At 41.1% G+C, this 21,959-nt stretch overlaps 1 protein-coding gene and 1 pseudogene across 2 annotated transcripts in view; one reads left to right on the plus strand and one right to left on the minus strand.

Annotated features, from left to right (window-relative positions):
- The window catches only part of LOC118154498 (palmitoyltransferase ZDHHC18-like), a 51,763-nt pseudogene that overhangs the window by 27,168 nt on the left and 2,636 nt on the right, over positions 1-21,959 (minus strand). The window contains exon 2 of the transcript XR_013518775.1: positions 1,985-2,174. The product of XR_013518775.1 is annotated as a palmitoyltransferase ZDHHC18-like (transcript). The remainder of the gene's footprint in view (positions 1-1,984; positions 2,175-21,959) is intronic.
- The window catches only part of TMC3 (transmembrane channel like 3), a 47,532-nt gene continuing 44,776 nt past the window's right edge, over positions 19,204-21,959 (plus strand). Inside the window, exons 1-2 of the mRNA XM_017973323.5 lie at positions 19,204-19,427; positions 20,656-20,802. Of these exons, the coding sequence (XP_017828812.3) occupies positions 19,339-19,427; positions 20,656-20,802 (236 nt within the window). The 5' untranslated portion in view covers positions 19,204-19,338. The remainder of the gene's footprint in view (positions 19,428-20,655; positions 20,803-21,959) is intronic.

Below are 21,959 nucleotides of genomic sequence, written 5' to 3' on the forward strand. Positions count from 1 at the left end.
TATCTGACGCAAGATGATGGTGTGGCAGGGAGTTTCTGACAGGCATTTCTGCATTTGAGGAGTCACTGAACTCGCTGATCTGTAAAACCCTTTCGCTTTGAAGAATTTGTTCATTCCCTGTCACACAGCTGTGAGCACTTCTTACCTTGGAGCGCTAGTCTGCCTGGAGAGAAACGAGTTGACACATGGAGAGACTACTCTCTTCCCCAAAACAATCTGTCATTTTTCTAGTGAGAACTAGAAGAGGGATTTGTTTCTCAGGACAGCAATGAGGGAAGATTCTCTCTCAGGCACACCCAGCACCAAGTCCAAGGCTGACGGAATGAACCACAGCAGATAATGAGCTGACCGCCATAGCCTGGAAGTAGGCCCCACAGAGCCCAGCTTTGAACCTATGAAGTTATGACAACTTCCAAAAACCACATGCAGAGAGGGTGATCTTATGTTCATATGAAGTGGCTGTACTGAGTAGAAGCCATGGAGAAATGGCCAAGGAAAAACATGTCCCAAATAATTACAGTAGCTCTCCAAAAAGCATTGTACTTCAACAAAAGACAAGAAAATTTGAAAATACAGTTTGTAAAGGGTTTGCTGTTTCCTTCATAAGAAGTCTGAAATATCTCTAAGATGTGTTGCCTTCTAGAAAACATCCACACTGAACTGAAAAGATCAAGGACATCCAATACTTCCCTACAATGATATCCTTAGGATTTTCCATTGAAAACATATTCCTTAGAATCAACATACTTCTTGAACAATGCGCAATAAATTTAATTTTATTAGCAAAATAATAAAACAAAGCATATTCTGGAAAATAATCAATACTCCAAAATTATATTACTTTTGTTAGTTCTCCCTTGAAATTAAATTATTTTTCCACTTCAATTTAAAAAATATCTCCAAGTAAGGGCCGGGCGCGGTGGCTCAAGCCTGTAATCCCAGCACTTTGGGAGGCCGAGGCGGGTGGATCACAAGGTCAAGAGATCGAGACCATCCTGATCAACATGGTGAGACCATCCTGGTCAACATGGTGAAACCCCATCTCTACTAAAAATACAAAAAATTAGCTGGGCATGGTGGTGCGTGCCTGTAATCCCAGCTACTCAGGAGGCTGAGGCAGGAGAATTGCCTGAACCCAGGAGGCGGAGGTTGCAGTGAGCCGAGATTGCACCATTGCACTCCAGCCTGGGTAACAAGAGCATAACTCCGTCTCAAAAACAAAACAAAACAAATCTCCAAGTAATTCTTTCACATAATTTAAAAAGTCAAATAGAACCACAAGGCTTACAAACAAACAAAGCTGTAATCTTTTGGCCTTCTTTTTCCTACCTCCAGAAGCGTTAACATGAAAACTTTTTCCACAGTAGGGAGTGGAGGGTAGAGGCTCCTGAACTTGACTGAATTTGTTCGAGTTCCCATGCCTGAGTGGATCCCTCAAGTCAGGGGGATGATAACAGCCATGAACTTGCGTCAGTCGGAGCCCCTGCAACTGGAAGAAAGTCAGTCTCTATCACACCTCACAGCTGCTACCAACCATCTCACCAATGATCGCAGTGGTGGAAGGGGTACTGGACAGACCACTGTGTTCCTGGAAACACTTTCCCCTTCACTTTCTCCTTCACTTTCTCCCAGTAGACTAATAATGGTCTCCAAAGATACCCAGATCCGAATCCCTGGAAACTGTAGATGTTGTATGGTAAAAGTGATTAAATTAAAATATCTTGAGATGGGGGATTATTCTGGGTCACCTAAGTGTCCTTATAAGAGTGAGGCAGAGAGAGATTTGACAGATAAGAGTAAGGCAATGTGAGGACTCAAGCAAGATGCTATGCTGTTGATTTTGAAGAAGGAGGAAGGGGGCCGCAAGCCAAGGAATGCAAGGCTGGAAAAAATTTAAAAGGCCCTCTAGTAAAAGAATGAATAAATATATTTGCACAGTTTTTGGTTCAAGTTTAAATTCCTTTCCAAATGGCTGTGAATGTACCTGTCCTGCTGCGTTCGCATTAAGAAGATGTGTTTCTGTTTCTCATAGAAGCCATTCACTGCGAAGCTGCTCTCCTAAGTTTGACTTGGATCTTGATGTTCAGTTAATATCGAGAGGCTGCAGTACTGAATTTAGCCACAAGATGGAGACCTCATCCTAGTCCTGGAAAACGTCTCAGCGCCTGGGACTTCTGTAAAATTCCAGAATGAAATATCTTAATTAATTTCTCGTCCAGCCTCTGATCCCATGTACAAGATGAAAAACCTGAGTTCCAGAGAGATCACAGAATTATTTTTCAAAGGAGTCAAATCTAAAGCTTGTTTGCTAATTCCCATTCTGCTGTTTTTCAGAAAGCATCACTTTTGCTTCCTATGTTTTTCTAATATGTTATTTCTCTTAATTTCTGACAATTACACTTAACTCATGTAAAGAGGTTTTTTTGTTTTCTTTTGCTTTTCATCTCTCCCTGTTGTTATGAATCAGGCAGATAACTTATTTAAACTCATTTCATAGTGCTGTCTACATTGGCCTGTGCATTGCTAGCGTCATGAGAGGAGAAAACTCAATTCAAACTAAATTATATCCACCTGTAGCTACCACAGGATGTTCAGCTGGGAGCTTGAGGTGTTTGGGTGACTCAAACATGGTGTTCACCTTCTAAGAGCTCTGAGTTCAATGGATGAGGAAGAGAAGAAAATGAGATGATTGCCATAAGAGAGGTATATTATTCTTTCTATTAGCAGAGAAGAGGAGAATATCACATCCAACTGGAAACTGGACATCCTTGGGAAGAAGATGACATTTAGAATAGACAGGAAGGACAGATGAAATAGTATAAGCCATAAATAGGGTAAAGGGGTATGTAGACATACATAAGAAGCAGAAATTCTAATATGAATTTATAAGGGCTCTGTTCCAAAAGCTGCTTGGTTGTTATTGACTCATTATGTTCATTTGAAATAGGTTTTTCACAATCCCTGTTTTCCAGGAGCTAATGATATCACTGGAACAAGTCAGTGCTGTGATTTATGACCTATTTCTTTCTGGTCTGAGTGTCAGACACCGAAAGTTAGCTTGGGGAGACACTTGGCCAGACTCCCACCTGTTTATCTGCATCAGGGCTGGCAGACACTGTAATTACATTTGCTTCATTTCCCATACAATTTATAGAAAGATCATTAGGCAGCAGGAAATAACAGAGGTCAGAATACATGAGATTACACCAAAAGGTTTAGGCTGGCCATTGAGATTAGAAATAGCCAGAAAGATCAGCTTCAAGGATTTGCAAAAAGTGTGAAACAAGGCTATAATCCCTTAGTGACTGTTAGTCCTTGGAGCCAACGTTCTTAGAGAGACTTTATACAACTGAGATAAACCATCAATCATATCAATAAAGACTATATAAATATATTATCATTATACAGCATATATTATGCAGTATATATTATGTCTCAGGCCTGTAGGAGATAATATTGAATTAGGTTAAAGTCGACATGATTAACATGTAGTTCATAGCAGATTCCAGTGATGCTCCAGGGAAGCTCTCCTCCAGGTGGTGACTCAGGAATCTAGAGTAATTCCATCTTGTGGTTCTTCCATCTCAACTCAAAGCTTCCATGCTCACTTCCAAAGGAGACAAAGATGTGGATGGGTTATACATGGCCTGTACATGACACGTTTCATTTTGCCTAACATGTAATAAGAACTAGACACTGGATGTGGCTTAATCAAAAAGGTGCTTGTGGGGGAGTATCATTTTCTCATGTGTCCAGGAAGGAGAGAAAACCCAGATACGAGTGAACTCTTGTTGTCCCTTCCTGGTTGCCTCATAATGGTTGTTATCATCAGGGTTGTATTAGAGCTGTCCTAGTATAGTTAACAGATATAAATAGCACACGGCAGGTACTCAGTCAATGCTACCTTTTGCTGTTATTAGTCATTATTTTCCATGTCATTAAAGTAAATGCGTACTTTGCACAAAAGAAATATCATAACCCCCAAAAGGGGAGATTGTATTTGGAAAGGCAGCTTAAAGTTTGTTCATTTTTTTGCTATGCTTCATATTTTTGAAATAGCATTTTATTTAGAATACTTTAGATTTACATAAAAATTGTGAAGGTAATGCTGGAAGTTTCCATAGACCCTCACACCCACTTTCTCCTATTATTAATATCTTACATTAATCTGGTATCTTTGTCACAAGTAATGAACCAGCGTGGACACACTATTAAAGTCCATGCCTTATTCAAATTTCCTGAGTTTTTGCCTGATGTGCTTCGTCTGTCTGAGGATCCTTTTTTTTTAAAGACGGGGTTTCACCATGTTGGTCAAGCTGGTCTTGAACTCCCGACCTCAGGTGATCCGCCTGCCTTGGCCTCCAAAGTGCTTGGATTACAGGCATGAGCCACAATGCCTGGCCCTGTCTGAGGATCCTACGCAGGATACCATGTTATATTTAGTCGTCATTTCTTTTTAGACTCCTGTTGTCTGTGACTGTTTCTCAGACTTTTATTAGTTTACTATCTCTTTATTACAACTTCTCCTTTGAAAACTAGAAACTATAAAATTAGGGAATAGGTTGGAGGTCTGATTCGGAATGGCCAGAACTTGCTTCAAGCCATCGAATCTTTATTTTCTCATGTAGGTAAATCTCTGACTGGCTCATGTATTGTGTTTGATGACATTGGCAGTTTTGAGGAATCCTGGTCAGGTATATTATAGAATGCCCCCCAGTGGGTATTTGTCTGGTGTTTTTCTTATGATTAGATATGGGTTATGACTTTGGAGGAGGAAGATTACAGAAATAAAGTGTCAGATTCATCATGTCAAGGGTGCATACCACCAACATGACTTCTGACTGCGGAAGTTGACCTCGAGCGCCTGGCTGAGGTAGTGCTTATCAGATTTCTCTACTGGAAAGTTACCCTTCTCTCCCCCCATTATCTACTGTACTCTTTGGAAGGACGTAACTTACAGCTCACATTTAAGGAAGGGCTCCATCTCTTTGAGGGCCAAGTAACTACATAATCTATTTAGAATTCTGTACTGGAGGTTTGTCGATCTTCTCCATTTATTGACTTATTCAACCATTTACAGTTATGTGTTGCTCAACGATTGGGGCATATTCTGAGAAACATGTCATTAGGTGATTTCATCATTCTGTGAGCATCATAGAGTTCCAAAGGGGACTATCTTACTACACAAATCTAGATGGTACAGCCGACTGCACATCTAGGCTACACAGTATAGCCTATCACTCCTAAACTAAAAACCTGTACCACATGTTACTGTACTGAATATTGGAGGTAACTATAATGCAATAGTATTTGCATATCTACACATAGCAAAGTTACAGTACTATAATCTTATGGGACCCCTGTCGTATATGTGATCCACTGTTGACCAAAACATCCTTCTATATGGCACATGACTCTATATCAATATGGATGCACAAATATGTGTTTCATACAATACTTTGAGTTTTATTCTGATACCACTTGTTGCTTGAATTGAAAGTTTTTTCAGTTGGTTCCTGTATTCCTTTGACTTATATTACCCACATGGACCCTTTTTTTTTTTTTTTTTTTGCACTTTTTGACTTTCTAGCACTAGAGAATGTGTCAGGTTTATCTTGTATACTTCCTGCCCCAGTCCTAGAATCATTCCTTCTCTAAAGAGCCCTGGTTCTTTTATTGGAGAATGGTACTAGGAAACAAGACGTGCTTGTTGCAGTGGCTCACACTCGTAATCCCAGCTCTCAGGGAGACTAAGGTGGGTGGATCACATGAGCCCAAGAGTTCAAGACTAACATTGGCGACACAAGAAGACCCCATCTTTCATCACCCACCTATGAGTGAGAATATGCGGTGTTTCATTTTCTGTTCTTGTGTCAGTTTGCTGAGGATGATGTTCTCCAGATTCATCCATGTCCCTACAAATGACACAAACTCATCATTTCTGATTGCTGCATAATATTCCATGGTGTATATGTGCCACATTTTTCCAATCCAGTCTATTATCAATGGGCATTTGGGTTGATTCCAGGTCTTTGCTATTGTAAACAGTGCTGCAATGAACATTCGTGTACTAAACACTGGGGTCTATTGGGGGGAAAAGGGGAGGGCCAGTGGGAGGGGGAGGTGGGGAGGGATAGCCTGGGGAGAAATGCCAAATGTGGGTGAAGGGGAGAAGAATAGAAAGCACACTGCCATGTGTGTACCTACGCAACTGTCTTGCAAGCTCTGCTCATGTACCCCAAAACCTATAATCCAATAAAAAATAAAAAAAAAAAATAAAAAAAAAGAAGACCCCATCTTCACAAAATTTAAAAATTAGCATACACCTGTGGCATACACCTGTAGTTCAAGCTACTCGGAGGCTGAGGCAGGAGGATCACTTGACCCCAAGGAATCTGAGGCAGCAGTGAGCTATGATCACACCATTGCACTCCAGCCTGAGTCACAATGCAAGATCCCATCTCTATTAAAAAAAAAGAAAGAAAACCATATCTGGATACCAGGTGTGTCACTGCTATTGTTCCTATGCCTTCCAAGATGACAGAGCAAATATATGTGTGTATACTAATATAGATCCAAACACACACACATATAATATCTTTAAATATGATATATAGATATGCATTATATGTATGTGCCTCTGTGTGTGTATGTCAACTTTAAGCTAAACAGGAGTTCATCCTGATGTCCCCAGCTCTAATCCGTACCCGCGGATTATTCCAGCCACCTCCCCTAACTTGTCTGTTACTTCCCACTCCAACAGTGAGAGAAACCTGTTTCCCACTATCTAACATCCATTTACTTAATTGTTCAATTCCAATGTACACATACAGCGATTTCAGAATTGTTAACCCAGGCTTCCTTGGGAAACAACCTTATCAATGAAAGGGTTTCGGGTTTTTTGCCTTTAGTCTTATAAAAGCTACCCAATTCCAAAGTTAATCAGGTCAGCACCTTTTCACTTTTTCTTCGCTGAGGTTTTTTTCCCATACATTTGTGAACATACTGAATAACATATTTACATATGCATTTTTAAAATACTGCGCACAGGCTGGGCATGGTGGCTCATGCCTGTAATCCCAGCACTTTGGGAAGAGTTCGAGACCAGCCTGGCCAATATGGTGAAACCCCGTCTCTACTTAAAAATACAAAAATTAGCCTGGTGTGGTGGCACATGCCTGTAGTTGCTGCTACTCAGGAGGCTGAGGCAGGAGAATCTCTGGAACACAGGAAGTGGAGGTTGCAGTGAGCCAAGACCACACCACTGCACTCCATCCTGGGCAACAGAGTGAGACTCTCTCAAAAAAAAGAAAAAAGAAAAGAAAAGAAAAAAAAAATTTGCACGTATTAAGGCTTACTATTTGTGCTGAAAAGTTGTAGAGATGAATATGCATTTTGACAAATGCATACTCTATGTATTCACTGTTACAGTAGTATACAGATTAATTAGTTTCACTGACTTTAAAAAAAAAAACACCTATTTTCTTTTTTTTTTCTTTGTTTTTATTTATTGCTTTTCTTATTTATGAGTTTATTTAAGTGGTTGTTGGGTTAGTACCTCCTCATCTTTTTAAAGACACATTCTTCTCCCAAATGTAGAACAATACACCTCACATTGGTTTATTGGTGGTTTTCTATTTGGTACTTTTAAATATTTGTATAACTGCTTAGTCCATTATTTGTGCATTACATTTTCACAAAGGAGGTTGGGAACAGACATTGGGAATATGGTATTGGTCTATTTTTCCAAAAGGCATTGGAAGGTAATACTCAGGAAAAATAATCTAGGTCATCCTCGTCATTTTTGACGGATGCAAATTCACAATGGCAATGCTTGTGTATCATAGGCATTTAACAAACACAGGTTGAGGATTTCAATAAAAGAAATTCCTTCTCCATCAAACTTTGACAAAATCAGAAGATACCCATTATGCCCCTATCTATCACTTAACGGAAACACCAATGAATTACAGTATGTTTTTTTACCTCCATGTAACCATCATCTTACAAAAAATAAAAACATATTTGAAAAACACCTATTTTCTATCTATTCAACTGTCCATGACAACCATTGATGTTTACCAACTCTTTATTTTTGTCTTTTTCATAATGTCATATGGAATCATACAGTATGTAGTCATTTTTTTTTTTTTTGAGATGGAGTCTCACTCTGTCCCCCAGGCTAGTGTGGAGAGACATAATCTTGGTTCATTGCAACCTCCGCCTCCGGAGTTTAAGTGATTTTCCCTGTCTCCACCTCCCAAGTAGCTGGGATTATAGGCGCCCATCACTAAACACAGCTAAGTTTTGTATTTTTGGTAGAGACAGGGTTTTGCCATGTTGACCAGGTTGGTCTAGAACTCCTGACCTCAGGTGATCCAACCCCTCAGCCTCCCAAAGTGCTGTGATTACAGGCATGTGCCACCATGCCTGGCCCAGTATTTAACCATTTAAGACTGGCCTTTTTCATTTATCAGTGGGGATTTGGGATAAAACGCTCTAAGATTTTTTTCTAGCCAAAAGACTCCAAGCCTATTGGTATGTGGAGAGGAAGCTAGGGTAGAAAAGAAGGCAATTCCTACTGAAGACATGAAACCCCTTCCAGACGTCTGCATTCAGGCAGGATGGTATTGGTAATCAGTGAAGGATTGCTCATATATTTTAGTAAGATCAAGACAACTCAAGTTCAGCTCTTCTAACTTCCTCATCCCAATGAGACTTCAAGCCCAACCTCTGGAAAAGACTACTGACTTTGTACTTCCTCCTCTATCCATTATTGTAGTAATACCTGGAGACATCTCATCAAAGAGCCTCTGTGTCTGCAGCAATCTTACTGTGACTCCAGAAATCCTCCAACAGGTAAGGCTGGGGCCGGGAGGGCTGAGGTTCTAAGCCTAGATGACTGGAGCAAGTGAAGCCAGAGAAGCAGGAAAGTCAAAGCAGGAGCAACTCGAGAAGTAACAAGGAGAAAAGAGATGAAGGATGGACACGGTTTTGGACCTGCTGAGATGGACAAGTTCAGAGAAGGCCGATGTAGGAGGCATCTAGTGGCTGTGGATGACTTCTGGGGAGACTGCGGATTCCTAGATCAGAAAAGAATGTTCTGAGGAGGGAGAATCAGGCAATGGGGGTGAGGGAGCAGTGAATAAAGCAGCTCCTTAGTAAGGAAGGTCCAAACTGCATAGACAGGGAGATGAGTTTGGAGACTCACGGGAAGACAGATGAAGGAAGTCCTTTCTTGAATTGCACACTGAAAGACAGAAGCAGGTGCAGTGTTCTTCCAATGATGGGTGGTAGGGGAAGGGGAGGTCACTAAAGTTTTATCAGAAGAAGTATATCTAGGACAAAAGAGTGTTACAGCCCCTGGTTGATCAGAGCTATGATACAGGGTTCTCAGAAGATCCCAGTACTGGGTGCCTGGGATGGTGTCCCCAGAAACTAGCCACTGGGCTAGTACATTGTGGGTACCAGTAAATATTGATCAATTATTGAATTATTGAATGAATGATATTACACTTAATGAATAAATGAAGAGAGTCCTCTTCAAGGCTTGATTAAAAACTTTCATTTGGCTTTCATACAGCAATGTCTCCTAGGTCCTAGGGACCAATTTAACCATAAGCCTCTCAGGGCCTGGGCTCCCTGCATTGCCCTAAAGTTAAGCCTTGGATTCTGGGTCCTTGGATCTGTGTCTTCTCTGTGTCCACTGTCCAAATAGATATACCCCGTGACCCATAGCCACCTCTTTGGCAACTCTCTCCCTTGTGCCCTGCAGGCGAGGCTGGAAGGTAAGTGGATAGACTGTCGAGGCTGTGGCTTAATTAGGGCCTGAGTGACTGGAGGAGGGTGGCGGTTCCCACCTGTCCCCACAGGCCATTGCAGCTTTCTGTCTTGAATGGTCCACCTGTGCCCCTCACCAGCATACTACTGTAGTTTCAGAACATTAACTTATCTTTAAAGGTCAAAACGAAGCAATACTCTTTCTCTCTCCTCTTCTACCCCTCCCTCGTTCTAAGCATTCCCCCAGCACAGCAGTCACCTCCCTCTGTTTCATTTCTTGCTTGGTCTGTCAATCCACCAAGCATCAAGTTGCTTTAAAGAGAAGATCATGTATTTTTAAAATTCTATTCCCTAAGGAACTGCACGGGGTCAGGCACAAACCAGACAGCCAGTAAATGCTTGATGGCAGAAGAAATGAAAGAGTGTGCTAACTCGTTCCTTACCAATTTGGAATATTCACAGACTCCCTGTCCCAACCATGTCAGCTTTTCCCAGAATAGGCCAAATTTGAGAATTCTACCTTGGTCGTGATTTTAGGATGAATTGGAGGACGCAGAAAGGCTACAGGCAGCAGAGGAGGAATAAAAATGTTAAAAATGAGAGTGGCAAAAGATTTGTACAGAAAGCTGATGGAAGGGAGAAAGAACAGAATTAGGTCACACAGCTTTGAAACCAAATGAATCTTAGATTTTAGCAAACAAAACCTTGTTAATTTTTTTTTCTCCTGCGTCTCTGTTGACTGTGTCTCTATTTTATGGCCATTTGGAGATCATCTGAAGTCCATTCCATAATGGTTTTCTTGCTAAGCTTCCTTTACGCAGAGAAAAATGATAATGCAGTTAGCATGCTTTCAAAAGTCCCAGAGGAAATTAATTTGTTTACAGGATTGTGTATCATACGGTTAAACCAACAAAGAGGAACAGACGGTGCTCTTTCTCAGCTGAGCTAAACCACTGCTGTGTGAGGTCAATAGGTAGGCAATGGACGGATGCAGGGTCCCAGTGAGCTCCAAAAGGGGCCGTCCAGACCCCGGCCACAGCTCTCAAGTCATCCTCACTGCAAGCCATTCTCAGTTACAGTAGCTCAGCTGTCTGCCCCTGGATTTGTTATTCTTTTGCGGGGCTGATGTGCGCAGCATAGACTGCCACTTTTGCGCAGTTCGTTCCTGCTGCTGCGGGTTCTTCAGAAACACAGCCCTCATGACCCCCGTCACTCCATTTTGCATCCACCCGGTTGGTTTTGCTGGCACTTGGATATCATTCCTGCACTCTGAGCTTGACATTGGAAGTGAACCAGGACAGCATCCACACGGATTTTAACCCTTAGGTAAGGGTTAAAAATAGATACAAAGAGGCCGGGCGCGGTGGCTCAAGCATGTAATCCCAGCACTTTGGGAGGCCGAGGCGGGTGGATCACGAGGTCAACACATCGAGACCATCCTGGTCAACATGGTGAAACCCCGTCTCTACTAAAAATACAAAAAATTAGCTGGGCATGGTGGCGCGTGCCTGTAATCCCAGCTACTCGGGAGGCTGAGGCAGGAGAATTGCCTGAACCCAGGAGGCGGAGGTTGCGGTGAGCCGAGATCGCGCCATTGCACTCCAGCCTGGGTAACAAGAGCGAAACTCCATCTCAAAAAAAAAAAAAAAAAAAAAAAAAAAAGATACAAAGAATTAAAACAACATAAACTTAAAACAACAACCGGCCCTAGCATCTAGGGGTGCACCATAAGATGAAATATCCAAGTGTCCGCATTTAATTGTATTTTTTTCTTCTGTATCACATGTGCCAAGTCTGGATTCTCACAGTTTCCAAATTAGTAGGGCAGAAATTTAATAAGACCCTATCATAACCAGTGACAGTTTGTCTTCCTTTTATAATCTCATGAAAGATACCACTTAACAAATTTCATCCTTCCTGCGGTTGGACTGGGAGCACATGTTCAATTACACAGTGTGGGCGTGTTCATCAATCAGCTGGCTTCACATGAGCTCTGGGAACTAAGCCCTGCGTCTCTGGGCCCTGGCAGGCTGCTTCTCCTATCCATGGGTAACTTCAGTAAATTCAGACACCCCGAGTTAAATTCTATATGTCCTTGGCTACTGTCTGGGCTTGTTCTTAGACAGGGGAAGGCATTTTTAAAGTTCTATTTGTATTTGCGGCTGGATTAAGGAGCACACAGAGTGTGCATGTTATGTCGTTCATATGTTGGGAATATATTTTGTTTGAACTTCGCTATATAAATCAGGTCGGTTCTCAAAAAATAATTCATCTCAGAGCATTCTCACCAAACTTTAATGCTGATTTTAAAATAATGTCAAGAAGAATGATGATAAGAATGGCTATCACATATGTCATAAAATTACTTAAACCATTCTGGCCATGCTCTGATGGTGGGGTTTAAATGACACTACTATTATACACACAAGAATAAAACATCGCTCTCAGTTTTTAGGTTCCTACTATGCCCCGTGAACTGTGCTAGACCTTTCCTATACGATTTTCCTAATCTTCACGACAATGTTGCAAAGTAATTTCTTTTCTTTTCTGTTCTTTTCTTTCTTTTTTTTTGATACAGAGTCTTGCTCTGTCGCCCATGCTGGAGTGCAGTGGCGTGATCTGGGTTCACTGCAACCTCGGCCTCCCAGGTTCAAGCGATTCTTCTGCCTCAGCCTTCTGAGTAGCTGGGACTACAGGAGTGCGCCACTATGCCTAGCTTTTTATTTTTTTATTTTTAGTAGAGACATTATAATTATAATGTTTATAATAAACATAAAAAGTTGGTGTCTTTCACCATGAAGCTGTACACACATCTGGTCCAGTACTCACTCAGAGGAGCTCAAGGAAGAGATCCAGTGAGAGCTGAAGTTGTGCAAGGCTCAGGACAAGGCCCCATCCGCAAGGCAAGGTCAGCAGATGAGAGATCTGTGTGAGCTGCCACAGCATCTGCTGTCCTTTACCCACCTCAGAGCACACCAAATGGCAGCTCCTTCTCTTCCACCTTCCAAGACTCAACACAAGTCTGTTTGCGGCCGGCCACAACCCAGCAGCACACAGAGAATGGAATACTGGAAAACACATTTCCAGCTTAGCTATGTTAGCTCAGCAAAAAGCGCCCCCCCCCACCCCTCTGCCAGGAGATATGCTGACTGTTCATTTGCAATCTCTTTTCCCACTCTAGATCCACAGCATTCATTTCGGTCTGCTCCAGGAGATTTAAGGTAGTGTTTCAGTATGAAGTAGCAAAAGGGTGTTGGGCTTCTTTCTGATAGGCAGGGAAGCTCACCTCAGCAAAGAAGCACTCAACCTGCTCCTTCATGTCTGCAGTGGAAACCTTCAAGCCCCCTCCTCCCTCAAAGGCTGTCCCAGGTATCAATAGAAGGGAAGCCAGACAGCCACAGCCACACACCCTAGAAGCTGCTGGAATGAAAGTGAGGCTGGAAACAAGAGGCGATGCAGAATGTTGGCAAAAGGAAGAAAAAAAATAAAAAAATCACTTTCACCTGCTGTTTCTCTGATTTCAGCTGTTCCTTCATCAGGCTCTAAAATCTCTAAACAAGCAATATGCAATTACGAGTAATATAAAATTATGAGTAATAGAAAATCCCGGAAGCTTTGTAAAGATCATCATGGCATTTATACACACGATTAGATTTAAGGTGGGAATGTGATTTACACATGAAGACTATTTCTGGGCACACACATACCAAAACAGAACTCTCCTTCTTCAAAAATCATCAAATATAGAGGCAGGAATGCGTGTTAATTAGACCTATGAAAATATTCTTTAAAACGAAGGTTAAGTACCAAGAGAAAAAAGGGCAGGAATAGTTTAATTTTTAAAAGGCCTTGCTTAGGGGAATTAAATTGGTTTGCACGTTAAGGAAAAAGATTTTGAAAGGTCTTTATAAAACAAGAAATGAAAAGACATGTCAAAAACATATGTTAATTAATTTGATGGTGGTAATCATTCTAAAACATATACATATATCATGTGGTCACATGGTATACCTCCATCCCTATTTGACCATTAATTCTTTTTAAAGGAAAATATAAGATGAAAAGAGATGTGAGTAAATATTGAAGAAAAAGATGAAGATAATTTTCCTAAAAGAAGGGGTTTTAAAATATTGCATTGAGACCAGAGCAAAACATGATAAACTTCGTATTTTGGTGGTAGATCAAGGTATCATAAATACTGTTTTCTCCGAAATCTGCTCTGTTTAGTTGTCTCAGCTGATCCCAGATGGCTTCCATCTGCTGACGGAGACGTAACATTTCTGTAAGGACGTGAAGAAATGCTGAGAGGAGCTCAGCCCTCATGAGAGGCTGGGTTTTCTAATATTCCCCAAATACTTGGGAAAATACAATCTAAAAATCATTTTTAAAAAAACCTCTCAGCCAGTTACTAGTGCAGCTTCTTTCCTTTACCCCCATTTTTTAGGCTCTTCAATTTTTTTTCCTTCTCCTAGGACAGATTATGAATTTACATAGGCTCATACCTGGAAAGTAATCTCATTCCTTAAGGCAGCTTAACAGCTGACGGGACAGGGCACTGTCATAATTGTATCCCAACTGCACCCTATCTGATGATCTGTTCCTCTTTTTAAAGGATTCTATTGTGGTGATGACAATCTATCTTCACTCAATGTAAGGAGCAATGCACCAAAGGACACCCCAACCCATCTATGAATCTCTGACTATTTTCTAAAAGTATAGCAGAATTAGAGTATCGCGGGACCCCAGGGGAAATCTCATAGGGTCTCTGCAGTTTCAAACATATTTGCCACTGATGATTTCATGTGGAATCCGAAAATAAAAATAAAAATTGTTCTCAGGCCTCAATAAATTCAACTGTTACTCAGATAATTGAAAACAATTTTTTCTTGGGCATCTCCCCTGAAAAAATATTCTCCAAACCCAAAACATATTTCTAAACTTCAAGCAAAACTTTTGGAGTTGCTAAAACAATGTAACAGAGGTGTAAATATATCCCAGAAATGGGAAAGATTGTCTTGCAAAATCCAGAGCTGAAAATTTGGTAAGTAAGAGACCTTGGCTTTGCTGATGGAACACACTCGACTCACACACAAGTTTTAGGATGTACCCAGGAATATTAATTTCTCAGAATAGAATTCACTTAACAGGAAAACAATTCTTTAATTGATGACGTAGAAAATAAATGTTTTTGTCCCTGTAAGCTAAGCCATTGGATCATTTCTGTTGAAACCTTCTGGGATTTATAACTAAATTTTCGTGTTGTTTTGTTTCATTTTTAGAACAAAACGAGATTCATATGTTATACAATTAGGTCTTCACTGGCTATCTCTGTCTCCATCACTACCTTCTTTCTCTCACCCCATAGATCCTGTAAGCAGTGGGTCTAGGAAATAATAGTTTTAGCCCATTTTGACACTATTTGGAATCTTTTTGATTTTTGAATTTTTAGTCATTTTATCTACATACAAATTCTGGCTTAACTTAAATGTATCCAGCACATCTAAAACCTCTAATCAAATTCTCAGCGGAAGTCAATGCATGCAGAGTAATTCATCTCCTTGCATTCAGAAAGGAACATCCTCTGAATGTTCTCTTTCTGCCTGGCGCTTCAGCACACAGAGAAGCAGCAGTCTAGGGAGGAAACGGGGAAGGGGGTCCAAGTCCTTCCTGCTAGAGAAAGAGAGGCTGCAATCACAGCCTTGCCTTAAACACATTGCCCACATGAGTGCCGGCTGGGGTACTTAGATGGAATTAGTACAAATCAGATCAAGAACCATAAACAGACTATAGACAAATGTGAACTTTTGATTAAAAACCCATTTTATCATTAATAATAAAAGCACATTAAATCAATATAAATGTAAAAGGAGCAACATTCATTTGACAAAATTGAATTTTCTGAAATAAAATTCTTTTTGATCTGGTAATTTCAATTCTGAAAAACTAATTCTATAGAAATGATGCTAAAAGCAGAAAATATCAATGATCCAAAAAAGTGGGGGAGGGGCTGGACACAGTGATTCACGCCTGTAATCCCAGTACTTTGGAGGTCGAGGCAGGTGGATCACCTGAGATCAGGAGTTCGAAACCAGCCTGGCCAACATGGTGAAACCCCGTCTCGACTAAAAAAATACAAAAAAAAAAAAATAATAATAATTAGCCAGGCGTGGTGGTGCACACCTGCAATCCCAGCTACTCTGGAGGCTGAGGCAGGACGATCACTTGAACCTGGGAGCCAGAGGTTGCAGTGAGCCAAGATGGCACCACTGCACTCCAGCCTGGTGACAGAGTGAGACTCCGTCTCAGAAAACCAAAACCAAACAAACAAAAGGTATGAGGGAGAACAAAATGGATGTTTGGGAAATGGGGCAGAGTTAAATGTTTCATATCCTACACAGAATATACCACTCAACAGCCTACTGGTAACGTACGCCCACAGAAAATTTTTTAAAAACATGGACATTGCTTTAAATAAAAAAATCAATGGGAAAGGTAAGAGAAGTGCACATATACAGTACAGTCACAAAATATATAAATATAAAGGAAAACATGCACTTGTAAAAAGCTGAAAAGATTCCTGGTTAGTATCATGAAGCATATTGTTCTCGGTGGTCTTTGCTGCTTCTAATTTTCCTATTGCTTCCATTTTGTTTGAGGATTATGCATTAACTTCGTAGCAAGAACGTTTAGAAATCAACATTTCCTTAAAATTAGGCAAAAAACTAAGACAATTGATTCATATCAAAAGTTGCATTTCCTATTTAATTATCTCAGTTAATTTATGATTTGAATATTAAAACTGGAGTTAAATATCTTGTATTCAACCTATCTTCATTTAGTTTCAATAAATTACTTATTAAAATTAATTTAAACAATGCTGTTGGAACTTGAAATCATTCTGAGCCTTGAGAGGAATGTGGCTTTGCAGCCTGAATCATGTGGCACACAGCCGCAACGTGCCTTTTGTTCCCTGTAAATAATTAGAGAGGCCAAATGGCATCAGAGCTGAGACACCCTTCAACACACCTGCATTGCTAGCCCTTCTCACAGAGTAACAGAGTCCTCTTCCTTAGAATGCAGTAATCCATAACCGTATGCATGGGTCTCATACAGAAACGTATGGACTGGTCTCATATAGAAAACGTAATCCTGCTAAACTTTCTCTGTCTCTAAAGTTAAACTAACTTCTCCACTTTAGAATGGTCCTTCAACACACCCGGATCGCTAGCCCTTCTCACAGAGTAACAGAGTCCTCTTCCTTAGAATGCAGCAATCCATAACCGTATGCATAGGTCTCATACAGAAATGTATGGACTGGTCTCATATAGAAAATGTAATCCTGCTAACCTTTCTCTGTCTCTAAAGTAAAACTTTAACTTCTCCACTTTGGAATGCTGATCCCATTTGTGTGGAGCTGGTGGTTCCTGGGTGGCTACCCTCAAATTCTGTGTTTGAATAAACTCTATTCCTAATCTCTGAATTAATTCTCTGAATCTCATTATTTAAGGTTGACACTTATCTCACCTACAGTGCCAGAGAGAATTACCTGAATATGAAATAAAAAAGATTGACTTTGCTCTAATTTGCTTTAATAAATCCCTGTACTACGGCAAGATTTGCTACTACCTTTCCTTACCTTTCCCTGCAATATACATGTATATATAACATCAGAAGGAAACAAAAACACTGAAAATACTTAATTGAGATTAATATAAAATATTTTTAATTTTTGAGTAAATGTTTCAAAATATTTAAAACAGGAGGGCTTTAGAAAAAGGATGAAAAAAATCTTTGAAATATTCAGGAATGATTCAGATAAGTAAAGATCTCTGAAAGAATGCAAAAAATCCCAGTGGGGCTAGCGTTAATACTGCTGTATAAGCCATTTGTCCATTTGGTAAGCACACATTTTGTCTGATGTTACCAGATAGAGCATCAGGCCAAATGGCCTCAAGTAAATTGGCAGACAGACGACCGGGTCCCAGAGGCCCTGGATCCATCTCTGACCCAAGGCCAGCTCTGCTCTCAGGCTTCCACTTCATTCCCATGCTTTCCGCCCTAGGTCTGAACATTTGCCTGATGATCCCTGAACCCCTGGGCTAGGGATCTTGCTTACATTTGCCAGTTCAGTGTGTGGTAAGAGCTATCCAATTATTTGCTAATGAATTAGTGGAGGACTGAATGGACAAATGAATGAAGTCTCTCTCCGAACTTCCACAGTTGAACTTGCTCATGGATTTTCTTTCGGCTCCGTTGTCTGGTGTCCACTTCAGTTATCTATTCACCCATTTGTTGAGTCTTCAGTGCACAGTAGGTAATGTTAAACAGAAAGGGTCATATCTACTTCAGTCCTGCACCTTCCCATTTGGTTACTACAAAGGTGAAATTAACCTCACTGCAATCAAACCCTTCCTTGTGTTAAGTAGCAAATAGAGGCTCACACTGCAAAACTGGGCAAGTCTTGGACTTGGGAATGAGGTTCTTGGCAGAGAATCCCAATGCCTGGCTAACAGTGAGAGTCTGCAGGTGACAAAGGAACCGGGCTCCATTTTGCTGATGGCTGGGGAAAGGGAGGGGAAGCTGCTGACCTTTGCTGAAGGACTAGGGTGAGCTACTTATCCCATTTTACATAAGGCAACCTATTTTCAGAATATCAAGGTGAGAGTCTAATCTCAGTCAAATGCTTCCTTTCTTTCCAGATGCTATAGGAACTCTCTTCATTTCTTTCAGCCTCAGTGCCAGAGTTATCATGCTGATGAATGTGACCATGCATGATAAAGGTAAAATGTGATGTCAACTTGATTATTATTAATATCCTGCTGAAAGGACTTAGGGTTGATGTGTCATTATTTCTGCAATCTACTTTCAAATGGTGTTGGGGGGGTGGGGATGTATACAGACAGAAATAAAGCAATTGTGGAAAAATGTGGCAATTGGTAAATCTAGGTTAAGAGTGTACAGATATTCCTGGTATTATTTCATCAGCATTTCTGAGGGTTTGCATTTTTTTCAAAATAGAAACTAAGTTGAGAAAAAAATAAGATAAAATAAAATGTGAAGGCTGTGCCTCTCCTGAAGCCCACCATATAAACAAACACAAGCAAGATCCTTACTGTCTCAAAGCCTCTTGGATGAGAGTAGAAGACTGGGGAGGGTAAGCCTTGCCTTTTGTACTCCTTCCGTGTTTTGTAAACACCAGCCATGGTCATAGATGCAAAGTGTTTTGCAAACCATCCAGGACTGTCAGGGCGTAAGGGGTTACGGATGTGATCATTTGGGCTGCACCAAACCATCCATACATCACCAGGCCAAACCTTTGGCTGTCTAGACTCCAGCCAATCTGTGTGGCTGCAGCCACCTCAACATTACATATGCATGACTGGCCTCCTGGTTTCTTCCCTGCTCAGAACACCAGCTGCAAACACACAGTCTTGTTCCTGAGAACTGGCCGGCAGAGCAAACTCCACTGCTTCCGTTCAGAAACCTCGAAGCAGACCCTTGCCTGCCAATTCCCAGCTCTCTGGCCAGCTTCCGATCGTTAGCAGTGGGTCGGCTCCTATGAAATCCTCAAAGGCATCCCAGCGCTATAGAGGCATCCGGAGAAATGCCAGCCACTGCTACCTCTACCAGGACTCTCTGCTGCTCAGGTGAGCTGGCCCTATTCATCAGCTGGGTGGAGGAGTCAGGTGTGTGAGGAAGGGACACATGGGTCACCAGAGTTAGGGACAAAGTCCCTGTCCTGCTCAGTTGTCCTTCAGAATGAACTCAGAAACTCACTTCTCCAGGTTGTGGTACGATTAAGATGGCAACTTCAGCAATGGGTATAGAGGGAAATGGGTCTTCTGGCTGCTTCTTGACCAGGAGGTCAGAATCCAAAAGCTCACATCTCAACCTGGCTTTATGGCTGGCCAAACCCACAGATATGTTTCCTTCTTTTTTCTATGTTCATTTAATCAGCAGTGTCAAGAGAGAGTGGATAATATGTCTATTTTGATAAAGTGTTTATTGGAAAAGCCTTCAGGCTTTATTTAGTTAGAAGCGGATGATGGTGTTATTTGAATCTGTTAAATATTTATTAAGGTCTGGTACAACTGCCATTTGATTTGGAGAAACTGAAAAAGATTCTCCTCTAAATGAGTAAGAACAACCTGAACTAGAGAATAACAAAGAAAATCTTTTATTTCCAATAGTCATAGATGAATACCCTTATCTCCTCTTAAAATGTTGCATTAGGATAAGCATATTAAGTGTAACAGGAGTAAACGTTGCTACCTGTTGGAAAATTATTCTTGAGATTCCCTATTTCCCTGAAATATCTCGTCCATGTAAATCTTCTTAGCTAATCTTTTGCTCATAGAAATTTCTTTGCCTGGTTCTGCTTCGGTTATCTCAGGCTTAAAATGAAGTGAAAGGGTGAAGAGGGGTTTCTGAGTGGCAGAAGTTTTGTTTATGTTTATGTTACCTTCAGAATTGGGAAACAAGGAGTCCTGCCTCTAATATTAGCTGATTATTTCAATGAGCATGAAAAAGAAATTATTTTGTCTACCCAAATTGCTGCCATTCAGCAATCAAAGAGGACATAAGTACCCTCTTTGTCCCATCTTGTGTTTTCTCATAGTATCATGCACCCTGAGAAATTATTCTCTTTTAACGACCCAGTGGAAGTAATTGAATCCAATAAGTGTGTTTCAACAGGCTACTGTGACACTGCCAAATTCTGTGTCCCTCTGGGTCCCTCCCTTTACACACACATGTACAAACACATACACACTTCATGCAGACGACCCTTGGGCAGTGAGAACTTGCGCCCAGGGCAAGATGATCTTGGCTGGAAGCAGTTCTACTAATCAGATCTCCTCCTTAACGATCATTCAGCAACTTGGATGACAGCTTTAGTGCTGATGAAACAGGGGACAGCAATGATCCGGAACAAATCTTCCAGAATATACAGTTCCAGAAAGATCTCATGGCAAACATTCGCTGCAGACCCTGGACTATGGGACAGAAGCTGCGGGCATTGAGGTAAGGGCCCAATAGACATTGCTGATCATTGCAAGTATGCTTTCCGACAAAACCCTGCCTTGTCCATGAGAACAAGGATAAAGACCCAAGAGAGAGAGGTGGCTCAGTCACTTTTGACCTGTCACAAAGTGATACCTGAGGGGTTTAGCTGGTCCAGAAGCCAGTTCCTCTGTGTGTGTGTGTGTGTGTGTGTGTGTGTGTGTGTGTGTGTGATAGAGAGAAAGAGAGACAGAGACAGAGAGAGTGTGTCTGTGTTGGGTGTGCGTGTTGGTGGAGAGTCTTTTATCTTCTACCTCCTTTCTAAACACTAAATTTTAATATTCTCTCCAAGCACACTTGCTTACTAGAGACAGAGCAATAAGCTAATATGAAAAAAGATACTCATATTAGATGCTTGGCTATTAGCACCCTCTGGGTAAAAAAATAATTGAAAAGAAAAAAACCTTTATAGGAAGCCAGATTATTATGATACTTAGACTCATATTAAGTAGTCTGTCTATATAATAAAGCGCTAAAGATTTAAAAACAGATTGCCTGATTCAAATAGTACCTTTACCAATTTATGTGACATTGATTTTCTCAATTTCTCTGAATACCAGTTCTTTCTTTTTTAAAGTTGAAGTCATGGTGAGGAATAGCCCTTAACTTCCGGCAGCATGTTTCCAAAACTGTCAACCACCAGGCTCTCCGGGTGTTATTAAAAACTCAGAATCCCTGACTGCTCTCAGATCTACTGAATCAAACCACAGGAGAGGGTCCTAGTATTTTTTTTTTCCAACTCTTACAAACTAAAGTTTTATTACAAGCAAGAACAGAGAATGCTGGCTTAAATAAAAAGTAGGTAGAAGCCCCTCCTCCAGCCAGCTTCATCCTCACCTCCCAGGGCCACTGCAGTGATGGCTCAGGGCCCTGAGGCTGAGGCGAAGCTGTTTCTCCCAGAGGGGACCCTCTGTGGCTGCCATTCCCAGCTGTCTGTGACCACTAGCCTCTGGAGTGAGAAGGGCAAGATCTGGGGACTTTCTATGTCATTTTCCAAGAGCTTCAGCCCACTTGAAGGGCCAAGGAGGTGGATGGTGGGACAATATCTATTTTGATAAGAAATTACAGCTTCCAGCAGAGGAGAAACATCCTCTGAGTTTCTGGCCCAGACTTAGGCC

Source organism: Callithrix jacchus, chromosome 6, assembly GCF_049354715.1.
Source record: "Callithrix jacchus isolate 240 chromosome 6, calJac240_pri, whole genome shotgun sequence".
NCBI classification, from domain to species: domain Eukaryota; kingdom Metazoa; phylum Chordata; class Mammalia; order Primates; family Cebidae; genus Callithrix; species Callithrix jacchus.